Below are 20,697 nucleotides of genomic sequence, written 5' to 3'. Positions count from 1 at the left end.
AATAAAAGCCCATTGAGGAATAGGCTCAAGGCCCTCCTCCTTTGAGAGATTGGCTACCTTTCCTCCCCTAGCAGATCATGTCTTTGTAGAATTATTCTCATCTGTGGTGGACGGGGGGGCTCTGCAGGTGGAGCCCGCCCCCAACCCCAGTTAGCCATCCATCCAAATGAATCTCTTTTAAAAGTGTGACTCAAGCCCTGGCAAGTGTGGCTCAGTTGGTTGGGTGTCGTTCCACAGAGTGAAAGGCCGCAAGTTCAATCCCGGTCAGGGCACATGCCTGGGTTGTGGGCCAGGCCCTCGGCAGAGAGAGGCAACTGATCGATGTTTCTCTCACAGATAGACTGATATTTTTCTTTCTCTCTTTCTCCATCCTTTCCACTCTCTCTAAAAAAATTAAAATAAGTAAAATCTTTACAAAGTAAGTATAAGTCAAAAAAGTAGCACAAGGGAATTGTGAGAAGGGGGTATTGGTGATGACAGTGTTCTATATGTTGACTGTGGTAGCCATTACACAACCCTATGTATTGGTCAATACTCACAAAACTGTATGCTAAAGAGTGAATTTTACCCTATGTAAATTTTATTTTATTTTACTTTTATCCTCACCGGAGGACGTGCTTATTGATTTTAGAGAGGTTGAAAAGGGAGAAAGAGAGAGAGGCACATCAACTAGCTGCCCTCCTGTATACTCCTTGACTCAGGACTGAACCCACAACCTGGGCGTGTGCTCTGACCAGGACTCGAACCTGCAACCTTTCAGTTTGTGGGACACTGCCAAGTCAACTGAGTCACACCAGCGAGGGCTACCCTATGTAAATTTTCAAATTCATTTTCAAAATGCAACAAACACCATCCCTCAAAAAGGTAATACGTGTTCACTGCTGAAGACTTGGACACAGAAATAAGAGCCATTTTAGATCATGGATTTTAATGTACCAAAGGACAAAAAGTTTATTGCTGTGGTTTCAGATACCACATTGAAAATAACCTTTAAGAAACTACCATGTTACAAGGCTTGATATAGTGGCAAAAAAGAATACCCACTAAAAATAGAAAAGTCTATTAAAATACTCCTACCTTTTCCCAACTACATACCTGTGCGAAGCCAAATTTTCTTCATATACTTCCACCAAAACACTATATATCTCAATAGATCGGGAGCAAAAAAAGATATGAGAATCCAGCTGACTTCTAGGCCAGACAATAAAGAGATTCACAACAATGTAGCACAAAGTCACTGGTTTTAAATTTTGCTTTGCAATCTATAGCTATTTTTCATGAAAATATCATTTTTACTATATAATAGGTTTGTTGTTACTTATAAACGAGTTAATACGTTTAAATGTTTTAATTATAATCAAATAAGTATGAACACAAAGAACTCACAAAAATGAAAATCCTTTGACACCCTCAGTAATTTAAGAGTATACAGGATCCCACAGACTAAAAGGTTTGAGAACCTGTGCTGTCTGTTACGTACAGTCATCAGCAGGAGACTCCATTTTGCTGTGAAATTTCAAGCAGGCCTTTCTTGACTTCAGGTTCGCCTTTGGTCTTTCTTTGCTGATCAATTCCCGAAAGGAACAGCTTTTGAATATTCCTACGTGGAAAGCTCCAGTTGGGGGAAGTTATTCTCAAAAGATGACATGTGACCTCATCCACCTGATCCTCCAAATCCTTAGTATACACACAGATGTAAATCCCGGGCAGTTTGGTTTTTTCTCCTGCCATGACTCTGGAACATTTGTTGCTGGTGGTTTGGAGACCGAAGGCCAGCTGCACTAGGCTTCCGAGAGCAGAGCTGAGCTGGCAAGTCATCCAGGTTCCCAGTAGAAGAGCTTCTCAACCAGCCAAGGAGAAGCACCTGTGTGTGCTGGCCAACTGAGGGCAGGGTCCTTTCATGAAGCAAGCTGGACAATATACTTCCCAAAACCACCATCCCTAAGGGTTATAATATGCTGGAACATAGTAAAAACACACCAAAACAATTTTGAGGGGATGCCGAGACTCAGGTGAGTTTTGTTTTTCAAAACCAAGCTAAGACCAACACATTGTAAAGTGTTGGTGTGGGTACATGGTAGAGCCACTCCTGATTCATGGCAAGCACAGAACAAACACCATCCATTAGAAAATACTGCCACTCCGATTTGTATTAGTAGTAGTATTTTCTAGAATCCAGGCTTTTGAGACATTTTCTTCGGTGCCTCGGAAAGGCAGCTGAATGAACTCCCTCCCGAACAGAAGTATAGTTATTCCATTTAACACAAGACTAAGCTGCACAGGGCGATGTGAAAATTCGTATCTGTAACCATCTGCAAAGGGCCGAATGCCACATGTGAACCATAACGTACACTTTCTAGGCAAACCAAATATGAGAGGTGGCCATGTCCGGGGCACTCTCGTCCTCTCTCTCGCTTACATGTGCAGCTGAGAATGGATAGTTCCATTTTGTTCCTTGAAGTCCAGGTCAACAGTGTGAAAATCTCACTTCTGAAAGGTTAAATGAAATCTGTTCTGGTTCAATTTCTTACTCTACTACAGCACAGTAGCTCTAGATGACTGGAGTTAGACCTGACGTTGAGTTCTTTCTAAATACGCACGGTTTGAGAAATCAAACTGAAGAAAGAAATTCTACTGTTTTGGCACAAGTGGTTTTCTGTTTTTACCCATTTGATCTCAGATACTTGACAATTCCTATGGCATTTCCTCAGCATTTCAAAGAACCTCCAATTTTCCCTTCAGAGGAGGTGAACCCTATCAGAAGTTGCTGAAACCCCAGACTTTCCTTCAATGGCTTGACTAGTCCATTGCTGGGTGCCTCTAATCAGCTCTGGGGACTCATGCCCCAGCCAGTCTAAATGCTAATTACACGGCCCAGTTTATAATGCTAATCCTGAGGTCTTGTGGCATCCCACTGAAAGCATGGCCATATTGAAGATGGTGAGCAACTGGTTATTCATAAATGGCTATCTCACCATATATGATGTGCAAAATTCTGGACTAGGGTCCTCAAACATGGCCACAGTCCTGATGTCACTATCTATGACCTGGGAGAGTTGCTTGATAGTACCAACCTCTCAGAACATCATGAATTCATTCAATAACTTCTCCCTGAGCACCCACAGGTTAGGTACCCTGTCGGGTGCTGGCCTAGAAGTAGTAGAGCCTAGTGTCCTTCCCTTGCTTTTAGCCACTACCCCAAGTTGCCCTTATCAGTGTCCTTTGTAATGCTGACTGTGAGAATCTATTCACCGGCACCGAAAAGGAAACTCCCATACTGGCAGACTGCAGGGAGGGCCATGAGGAAAAGCACAGCACAGTGTGACATCATTCTGACAGGACAGGACATGGAGAGCAGCAAGATCTCGAATACTTCTAGATGCTACCTCAGAAAGACTGGGGCAGCAAGGCCCCAGCCCTGACTGGAATCTCTGGGAGTTCTGAGCACACAAAGGAACACAGCCAAGCTATGTTCATCTACTGTATCTCAGATTGGAATAATGGGTGCTCTCTATGCATTGTCTAAGCACTTTAAATGCATCACTCCATACAGTTCTCCTTATACGGCAGGTACCATCACTATCATCATCTGACAGGCTATGAAACTGAGGCCTGGAGAAGATCAGCAACTAGCCCACGTTACAGAATGAGTGAGTGAGTAGACAGGCACTCTGACCTTGCTGCCTGAGCACAAAACGTCACAGTCTACTATGAGGCTAGCTGTGGATAGTCTCAAAATCGACATAACCGAGTGCTCAAGGTTCTGAACGTAAGGAAAGGGCAGGCAAGGGCAGTGGCCGGCCTCCGCCTCCAACCAAAACCTCAGGAAGGTAAACATGCACATGTGGGGAACGACAAGGCCCAAGCTCAGATCCCTCAGGCAGCTCCAGGGTCAGCCCTTAACAGGCAACACTAACACTGTTCCCTAGGGCCAGGGCACCTCAGTATTTGGGGTGGGTCCCTGCTAGTTCCTCACAATCGTGCTCTAGTTCTGAGCCTCCAGAATCAGAGTCCATGCCATAAAGTCTGAGTAAATGAAATCAAAGATAAAGAGGTGTTGTGATAAACATAGAGCACGAGTAAATTAATTGTTGGTTGTTCCATAAAGGAAGGCGGGATATAAAGGTATTATCTGATCCAAGTAGCTTACCAGAACTCCGCTAGCATAGCTAATATTCATACCATGAGCTGTCTGTGTACAGGGCACTGGACATGACCTATTATTCACTTACATCTGTTCAATAATAAATATACTTACAATGAGATTCTCCCCCAACTGTCATCAAATCCCTTGCTTAATCTTCCTGTGAGAACATGCCATGGCATAGTACCAAATCTACCTGACTCAAAATCAGCTTACTTGGTATTCATGCCAAATAAAAGCCAGCCGTTCACTAATAGAGATATACGAAACCCCCGTCCACGGGCCCCGGTTTTATAATGCCATATTTCAAAATTGCAATTGGTGTCCATGGTGTTCATTGATGCTTAGCTTAACTGGTGTAAAGCAAAAAATAAATGGGGATACTTCTAGTAGTGTAAATAATAAAAATAAAGTAAAAGAAAGACTTGAGAAAAAGATATACTAATTCTCAACACATTATTTTGCTTCAGTAAGATTTAGGATGAATCCTATGGGTTCCCAAAGAAATGATCCTTCTCCAAGCACCGCTGGGCAGCACGAACCGTGCTGCCTGTGACGCCGAATGGGTGGGATGAATATCTATTGCTTCTTTGCATGCCTTTTGTACCACTTATAATTATGCTGTTAAGAGTCTTTACAAAAAAGAAACACAATTTATTCTTTTTAAATGTTCTAAATATAAATGCAGAGGCAAGGAAATAAACAATAATTCCGATAGTGCTTAGAGTTGAAACTACTTTGAACTAATATACCTGTGAGACTACTGCATATTACAACCTATCACCTCAAAACTCTCAGCCCACATCACCACAGGTAAGAAATGAGAAATTTTGTGGGTTATTGAACACCAAATATTTGCAGCAGAACAGGAGACAGCTGCAGAACATCATTGCATGGCTTTAAAACCCACAGACCCACCTACACCATCTAGCTTGGTCACGCCGCGGTGCTATACTGGAAAGCGCTGGGCAATGAAAATGCAAGTAGCCCTGTTAGTGTTTCCATGGCTGAGGGGGGAGAGAGCGATGGGGCAGGAGGCTGCTTCATCTCTAATTTAGCAGATTTAATTATTAATTGAGTTTTGTGAATTCCTAAAGAAATGATCCTTCGTCATGCACTGTTGGGCAGCACGGACTGTGTTGCTTGTGATGCTGAATAGGTGTGTATTTTGGTGGAGCAAATATTTTCCACAACACTTCACCTTCCCCTTCTTGCACTGTTAGTGAAAGGTAGCTCCAATTCAGTCTCTGACTTAACAACATTGTTATGTTTGGTGGTTGTTAATTTTGTCTTCCAGGAAGGCAGATCCACTCCAAAATTAACTTTTTTTTTCTTTTTTGCAAAGATGAAAAAATAAGTTGAACAGGGATTCTCCGTACACTACAAAGCATCCCACTCCCCTTCCTGGATGTGTGCCATGTTCCAGGGGGACGCACAGCCGGCAGCACACTGAGGGTCAGCACCGTTGGTCAACCGCTCCCTTATTCCCATGTGAGCATAACAGAGTCTCTGCATCATAAGGCAACAGACACTGGTCATTATTTTTGGAATTCCTCAAAAAAAGCGGGTCCGAAAGAGATTTTTTTTTAATGTGGCTTATGCTGCACCTAATATACTAAGAAGTAGAAGAGAAAAATACAGGGAGAGGGCAGGAGTAAGAGAGGAACAACAGCCAGGCATCCACTTACTATACAGCATATGGAGTCAGAGAGGGATTCTTGTATCAGGACAATGAGTGGATGTTCATGTAGGATGTGGTTTTGTATTGTGATAAAAACGTTTGTGGCCAATGCCTCTTTGCCTGATACCCAGTTAGGAAAGAAAACAAATTAAGGTTATGAACTTGGAGAAAGGCATATACTGAAATCATCCGTATTTAGTGACACAGAATATAGAAGGCAGAATGACAAAAGGTTTTGTTTGTCCATGCTTTCATGACTGTAAAACCCTGTGGAAGTCTGTGTTAACCTGAGAACCTTCTATACCATTAATAAACTTTCTTCCCATGTGACAGCAGTGTAAAATTTAAAAAAAAAAAAAGAAAGTGTTACCTTTATTTGTGGGTTCTTGTGGTTACTAAACATTAAAATGCACACACTGTGGCATGAGTCACAGATGAGACAGAGAAGAAAGAATGGGCCCCCTGTCCTCAGAAAGCTTACTTCAGAAAAATTCTGAGGCTGTAAAACCAGGAGTAAATTTCTAAGGAATTCAACCACCAATTTCTGGTTCTAGCAATTAATCGACAATTATCATAGGCGAGGCGCCGCCTGGCTGTTCACCATCAATTTTTCCAGATGTGAGGCCAGAATATCTCCATGTTTAAAAATCACAGTGAAGTGATCGAAGTAATACTCCTTAACAAGTGGCTAGAAACTGCAAGTCTGGTGAGGAATACATTTTGCCCATTGGAACACTTAAAAACCTCTATTAGCCATCAGTGCGAGTTTAGGAGCATCTTTCATTTGACTACCCACCTTTAGAAACAGATGGCTCTTTAAGTATTAAAATGAGGCTTTAATGTATATTATACAGTAACTAATAGTACACTTTAGATGAAAATATATAAGCCACTACCCCCCTCCCAGGTACCAAGAAGGGCCAGAGTTCCCACTTATGAGCAAGTCTTCAGGGTAGGCAGCATCCCAATCTCAGACTCTCTTCTGTGGCTGTTTCATGGATGGCTGAGGGGAACACTTCAAAAATGAACCAGCTAAACAAACTTCCCAGAAGCACTTGACAGAGCTACACCTATTCTTCCCATTTCCAAAGCAGTGGAGAATTAATTACCAGTTCTATGGATCTATTGTAAGTATAATAGACTAAAGAGCTATCACAGACACATTTATTGTAAAAGCACAATCCCAAGAGTGTCTAGTGGAGGGCCAAAACGATTAACACAAATGCTTTGTCAGATCAAAGATAAAACCTGCACCGCCCAATTGAGGAATGAATTAGAACAGTGGGTTATCTTTCAAATTAACCAGGGCAGTTAGTGAGGAAAATTTCATGAAAGTGTAATTCTTAGCCTTTGTGAATCCACACAGCAGGCATTCTGCCAGCTGACAAGATGATGAAATTTTCATGCTTAAAAAAAGCCCTCTTCATTTCCCAATTTAGATTAGCTAGTGTTTCTCTCCCTTTGTGTGTGTGTGTGTGTGTGTGTGTGTCTATTTGCTCTCTGATGCAGAATTTGGGGGGAGGAGAGCACACACCAATTTTCCACTCTGAAATCGAATCTTTCAAAAACATCCCTAAAAGCTTAGAAATACAGTCTTTAAACAGACTTTTTATGATTCCTCCCACCAAAAAAATACCAGTTCAATTTGAACTTGGGACAGAGAGACCAACAAGGACCAAGTCACAAAATAACTTTGAATTAGAGTTTTCTGTGCTTCCTCTAAGTCTTTCAACACTTCATATAATCTCGGAATAAAGCACTACAGTTGTTTTCCTTCTGAAGAAATTAATATACAGGGTCCAGCAGAAGTAAGGCCTGCTTGAGTGTGCCTTGTACAATAATAACATGGATATAATAATTTATAGTGAACATTTCACCTAAAATGTCATATGGTGTGCTTGAGTGTAATTTTGTCATGTTACAGAATTACAAGCTTATGATTTCGTGATAAAATAGGGGCGTTATTTGTGCCAGACTCTGTATTACTTAAAATATCCTGCTTGGTGCTTTTGGTATTTCTATGTATGTGGACATATAAATGTTCTACGAAGAATTCAAGGGATATAATCACCACTATATGGGGAGAAAGAAAAGAGCATTTCCTCCCCTATCAAAAGAGTCAGTATTAAGATGGTATGATATGATCTTGGTTGATTCTCAGTTACATAGTATTTTTAATACTTGTTACACCACATTTATTCAGTCAGTGCTGTTTGTTCATGACACGAAATAAGAGAATATGCAGTGTATTTTTTAAAAGAAAAGTGATTTAGAAGTATATTTTGTTATCCTAAACTTCTATCCTTTTGTTCCTGATAGTCCAGTTTCTTGGTGATCTAGAACTATGTTCCTTAGCAATTTACAGTGTCTGGTCAAGTACTATACTCCTCCACTGTCTTCCTGAAGTCCCTTCTTTATGGAGATGCCTTCCTTTCTCCATGTAGGTTGTACTTTCCCTGCAGTGATTCTAAAACTAAAATGAAAAAAAGTATTGAGACTTGCTCTCAGTCCTACTGACAACTTTTATGTTCAGCGAGTAGTATTTTTTAACTTGCAAAATAAGAGGGAACTCTTTTGGCCATCAGTTTCAGTGAACAGTCACTTAGTTTCAGTACATGCAGACCTCAGAGATACTGTGGGTTCAGTTCTAGATGACCACCATGAAGCAAGGATCTCAATAAAAGGAGCCCTAATCCTTTTACTGGTGAGGGCCTTAACTTCAATTTGTAGAAAACACAAGCGCAGCAAAGCAGAGCACAACAAAACAAGGTATGTCTGCACTTATTATCCTTGTCTTCAGTACACTTGGAGTATTCATCTCCAGCTGGACCACCATCACTATGGTACATCACAATGAACCAACTGTAATCATTATCATTTGAGGCACAATAAAAAAGAAACTCAACACCATGCCCCTGTCCCTGCAAAAGTTCTTTGAAGTCTGGGGCGAGGAGGAAAGAGAGCAGTCTACCAATTAAGTAGAACCTAGAGGTGCATGAGCCTTCCGTAACTGGCCTTGAGAATATCTGAAACATTTCTTCAACATGGGGCCATAAAAATAATAATGAATTTCTTCCTCTCCCATCGAATCATATGACTAAGATCAGAAAGCAGAGAAACAGGCCACTGATTTTGAAGCTAGTCATATCAATCTTCAACTTTAAGAGTGACATTTGGATATTGTCACTAGAAATCCCTTTAAAAAGTCAATCAAGTGGCCAGTAACTACAAGAAGACTGTTACTTGCTGTTAGTGAGATGGCTGCCAGACAATTGGAGCAAATACTAGATCCACAAAACGAGGCTATTTAACTTGAAAAACAGTCATATAAGCACTACCACCAACACGACCACAGCACACACACAGTTAGGTTACAGATCCATCTTTCAGTTAGGGGGTATTTCTTACTATAGAGAAGATCATTTTTCTGCCTATTCCCAACTTAGTCAAAACAGATCGTCCCTTCTTATAGAAGGGAATTGAGGAGTTTCTTCTAGTATTAACATTTCCATGGTGAAGATTTTCATAGACTAAACACAGAGAGAAAACCCGGAATTCTTCCCAAGAGTCAGGAATCATACTCCGCTTGGTGAGGTCTGTAAACGAGGAGCTGAATAGTTTTGATTTGGGCTCTTCATGCTAAATAAAGGCCTAACATTTCATGTGCGGAACATCTCATCTACTGCGGAATGTGAACCCACAGATAACCTTCATTCCCGTCCAACTGTTCATTATTCACTGAAATGTTGCAGATTTCCCAAAATGTAGCCATAATTATTATTTTAAAAAATATCTTCAAGCAAACTTACTTGGGTTTTTTGGGGGTTTTTTGGACAAATACGAATTATTCTACTCTAAAACGATGATATTGGGAACTCTGTTTTCACTCTTTGTCCTACTGATCTAATACTCCCTTTTCATTTCATGAGATCCATTTTAAATACGAAAATGCTATGTTCTTTGTCAACTAACATATAAGTAGAAATTGTACAAAGAGACTGATCGGAGTTATGGGTGTTACCTAATAGAACCTGAGCTTTTTTGGAAATGCCTTGCCAATGTAGCTTCTTTAAATAAGTTACAGTGAACTGTCAAGGAATAGAAATTTTGCTTACATGAGAAATGACACAATGCAACACTAAGGAAAACCAAATGGCAAATGTAGTTTTTTTAATCTTTGAAAAGAAAAAAACTCATTCATATGAAATTGTTAAAAGCAAAACAAAAACTTTGAAAAAAGCCTTTTTAACACAGACAGATCACTCACTGTTCTGGCATTCAAAAAACCAGACAAAGTGCATTTAGATTTAAAAGATTTTTAGTTTTATTTCCTCGGACAACTAAGCTATGAAATGGTTTCAATTATCATGTAAACAAAGTCTTCATTTATTAAAATCACCACACATGATGTTACAGCTCTACTTGCCAAAGACAAGCAACACTGAGTTTACCTCCTTTGTCCAAAGAGCTGAGTGACCACTGAATTTAGCCTTATTTAGGTAACAATAACTTAAAACATTTCCCAATTATATACCCTCATTTTTCCTTAAAAGCAAAAGATTCACTATTTCAAATCTTTCTCTGAAAGAGATGTACTACCCAATGGAAAAACAAATCATTTTCTTCCCAAGACTTAGAAAAATTTTAGTTTCATGAGAAAAACAAAAATACTAAACCATATTGTTTTATTTTATAACGAGTACCAAACCTAAGTAAGTTTTGTGTGTGTGTGTGTGTGTGTGTGTGTGTGTGAAAAAGTCATTCTGGATGCTTACCTCGTAGTATTTTTTAATGTAACGTCTAATATCCAAGATCAATTTGTTGCTCATCTGCACCACTGAGTTCAGAGGCGAAGCCTTACAGTTGATATTACTGCAACGATACAAGCTGGGCTCCATATCAGTTCCCTGTAGAAGTCAAGTCAGGCAAGTACATGAAAGGTTAGAAAAGGTGTCCTGTGCTTAAAAACTTATACATGCTATCTTGGTACAATATTTATCATTCATTTTACTGGTGAGTTTCTAACCCTATTTCTTCAACTGCTTTCCTCCCAAAGACACCCTCAGTCACATATATCTTCTACACTTCCGCCACCATCATATTGGAGTATGAAGTTGAAGGGAAAACCCTAAAAATCACTTATTTTTTTCTAACTTCAATACATGACAGACCCTATGGATACATTAATTTTCCCTGTGAAAATACCAGTAAAGTGAGGTTATTAAAAATAAACATCCTTTTTAGACATATCAAAATTTTAAACTTGCCCTCATTCATTCCAAACTTGAGGATAAAGAGCACTAGTGACATTAGTTTGCTTTCATATCATCAACTTAGTTTTAAGAATAAAGCCTAAAAATTAAGTGTTACACCACAGAGCAATCATGTTTTATCAGCTCAGCAAATCTAAAATTCCTACCCCCCATAAAATGTATATGGGGGACGGAAAGCAGGAGTAAAAATCTGAAAGAATTAACTCTTAGGAGTTGGAGAAAACGTCATGTTTTGTTTTATTTCAAACAAAGACAAAGCAAACATATAGGGAAACTGTTGGGGTTTCTGGAGCATGTGTTTTTCTTCTTGATACTTAAACATCTTGGCTTCCTGCTCCAATCTGGTACATAACCCTGCCCGCCACGCTAAGCAATTCCAGGTGGAAGAGATTTCAGAGCTTGACATCGGCTCTTCCACAGTTAGCCCATCTGCAAGTCGTCAAGCCTCCATGCAATTAACTATCTTATTTACAGCTGTAATGAAGCAAAACTCAAGGATTTAGCAAGTATTGCTGATCTGCGTCTGCCTCTTCCTTGCACTTGCTTCCAAAGACTGCTTTGTTTTGATTCAAAAAAATGCAAAACATCTGCTGTTTGTCCAAATTAACTTAAAATAATTACTTTTAATTTAGATAAAGGATGCATTTTCTCTCGGTTTCAAGGTTTTACACGGTTCTGCTGCCTACTCATTTGCCAATGGCTCGTACATGTATAACACTTGCAGTGGAATCAAGTAAATTGGCCAGGTTTCAACTTCTGATCCAAGGTCAATGATACATTTTTTGGCAGTACTTCTTGAAAGGAATGTCTCCCTGTGACTTCTTAAGTGTCTGACACACAAAGACAGCAGACAAGATAATCAGAGTACCTTTGTCAAAAAGGAGGCAAGTGGGATGTGTAAAGATAAACAAAAACTTTCCAAAAACACGTAGTTCCCATTAACTTGATTTAAGATACAGAAAAAAATTGCTCTAACTCTTAATAAATTGGGTTGGGAGTGGGGAAATATAGGTTACTAATTAAGGAATTACAATAAAAATACTTTACGATAATTTAGATATTTTAAAAGATTCCACTTTTAAAAACCAAGGCCAAGCACTCTAGTAAGCCAAAACTAGTATTAAACACGTAAAAGCAATGTTTTTTTTCCTTTTTAAACCTCTACTGGAGAGAAAAGGCCTTTGTAATAGTTCACTCACAAAATGAAAACAGGAAACAAAAAGAAATAACTAACCGAACCCTCGAACACACTATCGTAAATATTCTCAGTTCCACATTCAGGGCATGGACATTTAAATCTATCACAGTCCCTGTATTTCTCCTCATCAGTGAGCTGTGCTGGGCCACCAAGTAGAACATCATTCTCTTCATCTTTATGATAATGATGGACCTTAAATTGGGTGGGGTCAAGCCCTATTGACAGGAAAGAAAACAAAACAAATTCAGAAATGTAAAACTTTTTGAATTTCCATATACAAAAAATTACCCCCAAAAACCTCACAAAAGAATACTTTTAAATTCACACACACACACACACACACACACACTCTCATTTGAATTCAAGATAGAGAAGATAGAGGCTCACATCACATGGATAAATATCTTTTTATAAGACATTATAAATGAAACAAGCAAACAGCATTAATGCAGAAATATGCAGAAATATGCCAGTGGACATTTGGGTTTGGAAGCAACTAACCACTTCTATAGGATGGTTTTAGTATTTCTTACAGTGAAATCACAAATAAATTTGCATTGCTCCTAAGAAAATCTCTTAAAGTCAAAGTGCCATTAAAACTGAAAATAGAGAATAAAAATCCCATTAAAGAAAACAAGTTCACTGCTATTACAACTTCTTCAAGTGCAGACACAACTGCTAATCCCGATTTCAATGCAGTGGTCGATTAATCTTGGCTCAGTAGTTAACAGCATGTAGGTTGCAATCTAATTCAGTGGTTAAAATTCAGTAGCAGCATATAAGACAAAACACGATATGGGTCTTTTTTTTTTCGGTGTTCTCAATTGAGAAATTTAAAATATGTGAAAAACAATGAATTTACAGATCTTATAGGACAAAATGTCCCCAACAATCCTGAAACCAAATATACCTTCCATATTGCAATCAAAATGACACAAGAAATCAATTGATGCACAGTTTATGCTATCATATTTCTGCAAACTATTTGAGAAAATAAACATTTGAAGGTCAACCAATTTAATTTACCTTTGGTCAAAGCATATCTCTCAAAACCCTTTAACTCAATTTATACTTCAAGATAATTACTCCACACTATATCTTATAGTATTTTCTTGAAAGTGTAACTTAGCAATCCCTAAGAATTCTAGACTGTTTAGAAATCAAGGAAAACAATCGTATTTATTTCAGTATAAAGGTAAGTAATATAAAACATCACTGAGCAATAAGTTCAAATATCAAAAACATCTAAAAATTGATTTGACTCTATCAATAGCTGCATTGGTAGATAATCTAACAGATGTTTTCAGAATTCAGTGACAAGATCCTAAATCCTATTTGGCCAATTGTCAAGTGACATGTAGTAATTTGGAAAGACTGGAGGCTAACTCTGTCACAGTGGAAGGTGCTAAACAAAGAATAAGGCTGACACTTTGATTGGCAATCTGCTCACCTGCAAAGTGGACGTGCACTTTTTAAGTTTAAATAAGACATTAGAGGACAAACTTTTCAATGGTGCCTGGCACGTGGTAAACACTCAGTAAATGTCATACGAATGAAAAAGTAAAAGAATGGGTGAATATCATTTAATCCAGACTATATTCATTCAAGATGATGTATTTGGAATATGAAACACATATTCATGCTGCATAGCCAGTTAACAGCTGCTCTTTGTAGGAATTGATCAAAGTGAATATTTTCTACCATGATAGCGTATATATAAGCAGAACAAAGAATACACATTCAAAACAACTTGGAAAATGGTTCTTGGCTAGTGACATGAATTACTGTAACATAGGTCACTTGGCCCCAAGACTCACTGCACATTTTTAGTTTATGAGTTACCGATCCCCTAAGAGAAATAGCAAATTAATGAAGTATGTGAGGAAGGGGCAAAGGAACTAAGTGAGAGAGACCATGCCCACTGAATGATGTCATTTCTTCGCTATAGTGAAGGGTAACTTGCAAATTTCTTAAACTCTAGTTGTGAATCCAACTGTATTCACACAATGTCTTGCTTTATTTGCGATTATGAGGATGCAGTTTCACTTTTTCTCTGATGACATCATTATTCATCAATTTCCAAAAGTTAAAGAAAAAAATAAGCAAGGATTTTCTAAAAGACAAGATACTTTAACAACCTGAAAAATCAAGGAACGAAACGCTAGTTTTGCACATGTGCAGAATTGGCCGGGCTGTGCCAGGGAAGCAGTGAAAGCTCTCTCCAGGCCTCTCCATCAGTTATGGTCCACTTAGTGCATCTGAGGTCCAGCCAGGCTGTCTGCTGAGTAAGCCCAAACTGGACACAGGCTACCTTGCTACTTATGGAGAAAAGCCCAACAAGTAGGCAAAAGTTATGGAAGAACATTAGGACTTAGGAAATGTCTACTTTAAACATCCACATCAGAAACAACTCTTATCTCCCCGTGGATATAGCAAAGCCAACTGGCCTAGCTGATAACTTCAGATTTACTATTACCAAGCTGATTTTTTTCAAGAAAAGGGACTTATTCATCTCCATACTCTTGCTCATAAGTCAATGTTGTACTTTTAATATATAAAGGGAGAAAATACTGTAATTACCTTGAAATATTAGCTATGTAATGATCTTTGTACAAGTTACTTGGATATAAAAATGTCATAAAATGTTATTTTCTTCGGAGGATAATTTTAAGTTCAACAGGCAAATCACAGAGGGCTAAATTAAATCTTTTAAAGAAAATATATAATGTCATGTTAAAAAAATAAGGATCATTGCTGTCAAAATCTTTTTTTTAAAGGTCAAAATCCAGGCTAAAACAGGCCCTCAACTTATTCAACATGATTTTTTGAAATCCTCACAAAATTGACAATAAGCAGCTTATTTTGAAGTTCAGGAGACTTAAAAGTTTTCCTACTTATACATAACTCATTAAGGCTGTAGTAAAACAACAGGAAAAAAAGTATCTGGTGCTGCCACCTAGAGGTAGAATCTGAATTCTTAAATGGGCAAAAAGAGAGCAGCTACATAGAACTCCATTTGTTAATTATTGTCTCTCCAAAATTAGGTATTTTTGCCAGGAATGACACATTAAAGCAAAATCTTTATGATGCTTTCTGTTAATTGGCTTAAAGAAATAAACTTTGTCCCCCATTTGAGAAAAGGAACTCGCACTTCTACTAGACTAGCTTTCGACAGGTGACTTTGATCATTTGGTCCAGCACAGGATAAAAGAAGGAGCAGCCTGCTTGGGCTTGGCACCAGATCTCTAGGGAAACAACAACGGTTTCCCCCACAATAAGCAGAAATCATGTGTGCTGTAATTCAATACTGTGACTTGTAGCGATCTAGTCACACCAATTTTTCTTGAGGGTGGGGCAGAAGGGCCAGTAGAATGAAATGAAAATGCTGTCATTTATAATTAGAAAATTTATAGGATCTCACATTATTCTGGCAACAAGATCAAAACTCTCATGTTTCAAGAAGTATTTATAGAAAGTAACATCATAGGCATTGTGGTGGAGGAGTTCAGCAATATTGTTTTTTACTTATGATCACCATATTCTTGTCACATATAACTCCAATGTGATATTTAACACAAAATCATTTTTCCTATCACTGTACTTTCTAATCTTTGTAAACTACGTTTTTAGAATGTTCACATGCCCCCAGTCCCAAAGGAGTACTTACACCGTTTGAAACTCAAGTTCCAAACACAGCTGAGAGAGAGGCTAAATACATTTGAGCAAATAATTTTCTTCCTCTAAAAGACAAGGCCTCTATTAATATAACTGCAAATTTGCTACAGTAAAGGCAATTATATATGTTCACACAAGTGTGCAAAGAGGGAAAAATCCATATGAATGAAACTCCTAACAAGTACAGTAACTGGTATTCCCAAGCAATTGTTTGTAATATGACTCAAACTACTAGGGAAGCTGATTAATGAAATCCTACTGCGAAATTTTCCTTAAAATTTCCTTTAAGGAAATAAATCATTTATCTTACATGAATCCAAGGTTTCATATATCTGGATTTCCTAGAGAACAGTACATAAACTGAAAATTTAGTATGATTAAATGAATACTCTAGCAGCTTTTATTCATAATAACCTAAAATTGGTAACAATTCAATTCAGATGTCTATCAACCTGAGAATGAATAAATAAACTGATATCTACCATGAAATGCTACTCAGCAATGAAAAAGAATGAATACTAATAGACGCAAAAAGATGGATGAATCTCAAAAACATGTTAAGTGAAAGAAGCTGAACACAAAAAGCTCCTGGGGATGTAGTAATGAACTGCTGCTTGAGCTCAGTGCTGACTACAACAGCATGTTTGTGAAAATGCATCAAGCTGTTCAGTTAGGTTTTGTGTACTTTTCTGTATGTAGCTAAAAAACCTGGTAGCAAAGTAATGACATACAAGGTCTCTCCAGGAAACATCCAGCCATTGTTAATATCATGAGAACAGTTTGCGTGACATCAATGTAACCTGGCAGCCAGGGAGAGTGGACTGGAATGCGCATGTATGAACAATGATGACTTCACTGTACTAGTCAGCAGAGTGGTAGACACCACTGAGTGAGCACATGTACTGTGTGGCCATTGCATTCAAAATGACTAAGCTAGTAGAGCAATGAATCTGCATCAAATTTTGCATGAAGCTTGAACATTCCTCCACAGAAACTACTGGGATGATTCAGAAGGCTGCAGCTATGGGCAACTGGTGATTGGCAGCTTCATCACAACAACGTGCTCAATCATGAATCACATCTTGTGCAATTTTTTGGCTAAACATCAAATCACTCAGGTGACTCAGGCCCCCTACAGCCCATATTTGGTGCCCTGCGACTTCGGCTTTTCCCAAAACTAAAATCCCCTTTGAAAGGGAAGAGATTTCAGACCGTAGCGAGATTCAGGAAAATACAATGGGGCAGCTGATGGTGATGGGAAGAACTGTGTGAGGTCCCAAGGTGCCTACTTTGAAGGGACTGAGGCATCACTGTCCTGTGTACAATGTTTCTTGTATCTTCCTTAATAAATGTCTATGTTTTTCACAGCAAATGGCTAAATACTTTCTAAACAGACCTTGTATGTTTGGGTTGGTCAGAAAGTTCATTTGTTTTTTTCTGTGCAATGGCTCTAGTAGTATTTAGTGGTCTTTAACTTCATTCAAAACAATTTTGTTAGACTGTATTGTGACAGCTGTCATATCAGCATGCATTTAAAAAAAGTTATGAAAATTGGTGAATTTTTGTGCAGCCATTTTGATACTGAAGATGGAAGAAAATATACAATATTTTGCCATATTATGCTTTATTATTTCGAGAAAGGTAAAAACGCAACTGAAATGCAAAAAAAAAAAGATTTGTGCAGTGTATACAGAAGGTGCTGTGGCTGATCAAACCTGTCAAGAGTGGTTTACAAAGTTTCTTGGTACTATTGACATTTTGGGCAAATAATTCTTTGCTGTGGGGCTGTCTTATGCATTAGAAGATGTTCAGCAGTACCCCTGGCCTCTACCCAGTAGAAGCCAATAGCAGCAGTAGCCGACATACTCAAAATATCCAAATCAATAAAGTTAATGGTGAAAAGAAAAATGTGTCTTTTATTTTACAGAAAAAAAAAGTAAACGGACTTTTTGGCCAGCCCAATACAATGTTAGTACCGTGGGGAGTGGCTGACGTGGCATGAGTTCCCCCATGAATGAGGTGTCGATGGGCTGGAAAAATTGGTGCGAGATGGGCACAGACACCATTCCCCACTCCATATTGCCTCTCCACAGCATATTCCCACAATGCCTCTGATTCTATACACTCTTCCCAGTGAGGCTAAAAGTGGTCTCTGCTTCCCCTGAATGTCAATAATCCTTTATTTCACCTCTTTTGGGACATGCACTACGTTATCCCCTGGACTTCCCAACAACAGTAATGGTTCAACAGCCCCACGGGGCTGTAATTTGAGTAAAGGAGCCACGGCTGACAACTTTGTACCCCACACAGCGCCCATTAAGATGCTGAGCACAGCAGGTCTTCAATATCAATCCACTCAATGAATGCAAAAGTGGACTGAGAACATGAGCCATTTGACAATGCACTTGGAATGGCGCTCCATCCTTTAAGTGGCGGGTCTTATCAGCTGACAAGACTTGATATCCTACTTTGCTCTTGGTGTGATCTCACTTTTTAAATTTTACTATTATTTTATAGAAAATATTTAAGGTTTGGAAATGACAATCAAGTATGGACATTCTTCTAAGAGCTTAATCATGGAAAAAAAAAAGTCTTGTCTGATAAAGCGATACCTGAGGTACCTAAAGGTGGCATCATTCTACTCCCAAGTACCTGTACTCATTCCACTTCCCACCTTTTGTAGATATATCTCCCCAAGCCTGTCGAAGGTACCCCAAACACCGCCTGGCTCACTGTTGCACTTATTTCTTAGAAGATGGTACTGGATCCTGTCTATTGAGAAGAAACTACCTTCTATACTGTGAGTGACATACCATTTTTTAAGAAAGGGAATTTTTACTTTCTAATTTAATCCAGGAACATGCTGGGTTAAGTGTGCCCTGTCTTGTTTTAAGCACTACTTTCAGAGATTAAATTATATTTTACATTCTCACATTCTTCAAATATCGGTAATTTCTCAGGACCGATGAGAAAACTGCCCGTATAGATAAAGGCCTAGAATTTTATCATCGATCATGAAGAAATGTACTTGACAGGTATTGTACAAGTCGTCACTCATTGGAGGAAAGATATTATAATTATATAATTCTAAGTATCATTATACATGAAATATAAATGTATTAGAAAGTGAAATTCAAGAATGAACTTTTGACTATTCTCAGCACTGGCCTGTTCTGCCAGGTACAGAAGACCATCTGGATGTTGGCGCACACTGTGAATATTTGGTCTACAGAATACAGAGAATTTTCATTAGAACAAGAGAGAGAAAAACCTACAGTCTGGAGAACAAAAGCTCAAGAGTTCCAAGTTTTAGTGACCATGTTTCCCATGGGGCTATTGTATAAAAGAGTAACACTCTATTTTTTTCTCCTATTCACAGGTAGAAAAGAGTAAAATTTTGCTTTATTGAAGCCCAGTAGCAATAATCTTGCATGGATTTCAGAAAAATGATACACATTTTACTGTGGGATAATGAGCACCATTAGTTATTAGAAAGAACAAGTCATTCTCTTTCAATTCAACAGACTCATTCACTCATTTAATAGACCATCCTCTCTCCTTTTTACTAAAATGGCCTTCCCCGTACAGACACCTGGCCATACAACATGCCACCAGACTGACTTCGGGAGGTATCTTCACGGGAAGAAATACAGAATTTCCAAAGTGAAGCCACAGGATAAAACCAACACTTGATGCTTGCCTTTCATTTCGAGGAAAGCAGTATAAAAGCAATAGAAAAGGAAAAAGGTAGTTGAAAAATATAGTTGCTCTCCACAAAAGAATCTTAAAAATAAAAAATCGTGACCTTACTAATTTTCCTAAATGAAATTATGCCATTATTCCTGATTTCTTTGTACTAACTAAAAGGACAAAGTAGCAAAGTTTGGGAAAGTTTCAACACTGTAATACATTTCATTAATCAAAGATAAAAACTACATTAAAAGCAAGCAAATTATTTTATGTCTGTGATTAGGCAGTTGGAGGGCTTGTATTTTATGTATACATTTTTACACTTCAATTTATTTAACAGTGTCAGTTCACTAACTGCAGTTTTTTTATATAAAGAAAACAGATTTAGATTTTAAAAACAAATTACAGTAATTTTATGCCTATGGCTTCACCTCTTAGAAACCACGCACCCCCTAACACTCCCCTTATACTTTCCCACCACTTTCCCACCTCCTCCCTCCTCCTCTCTAAAACTGCAGGCTAAGTGAGCACTGATAACAGAGGCCTTGAATCCCCTAGTGAAGAACAGCCACCCTAATTTTTCACTTGGGGTAGAGGAATAAAGGATGCAGATCAAAATGCAGCTCCTGAATAGGGCAGGGTGCAAATGCCTGTGAGATCTGCCTGGTACACTTCCGTGTTTTCTACAGATCTTTATGGTGACCAACCCATGCTGTCCTACACTCCAGTAATGTGGGCCCTCCCATGAAGACAGAGGGAGAGATAAAGGATTATGAGATTTATTACTCATGTAGATAGACACATGGATATCACCGGTGATAGCACGGCTGCGCTGGGAGATGGGGGAAGGAGGAGAGGAGGGGGGCTGCACAATTACGACAACCTCACATGCCCTCAGTATAAAAACTGCTACCAAGTGGCAAAAGATAAAAATGAGAACAAGAAGATGAAATGGGGGACAGTGTTGGGAACAGTCCTGCCTGGTTTCAGAAGCTATAATCCCCCCGTGGCTAAGGCAGAGTAAAAAGACCTAGGG

General features: G+C 38.7%; 1 protein-coding gene across 3 annotated transcripts in view; it reads right to left on the bottom strand.

The window, feature by feature from the left end:
• POLA1 (DNA polymerase alpha 1, catalytic subunit) overlaps positions 1-20,697 on the bottom strand; it is a 295,823-nt gene that overhangs the window by 141,267 nt on the left and 133,859 nt on the right. For all 3 annotated transcript variants that reach the window (XM_036016712.1, XM_036016711.1, XM_036016710.1), the window contains 2 exons: positions 12,333-12,511; positions 10,601-10,732 (listed from right to left, as the gene is read on the bottom strand). In XM_036016712.1, the coding sequence (XP_035872605.1) occupies positions 10,601-10,732; positions 12,333-12,511 (311 nt within the window). The remainder of the gene's footprint in view (positions 1-10,600; positions 10,733-12,332; positions 12,512-20,697) is intronic.

This window comes from Phyllostomus discolor, chromosome X (assembly GCF_004126475.2).
Source record: "Phyllostomus discolor isolate MPI-MPIP mPhyDis1 chromosome X, mPhyDis1.pri.v3, whole genome shotgun sequence".
Taxonomy (NCBI): Eukaryota; Metazoa; Chordata; class Mammalia; order Chiroptera; family Phyllostomidae; genus Phyllostomus; species Phyllostomus discolor.
The sequence above is the reverse complement of the archived record's forward strand: the minus strand, read 5'-3'. Positions and strand labels throughout refer to the sequence as shown.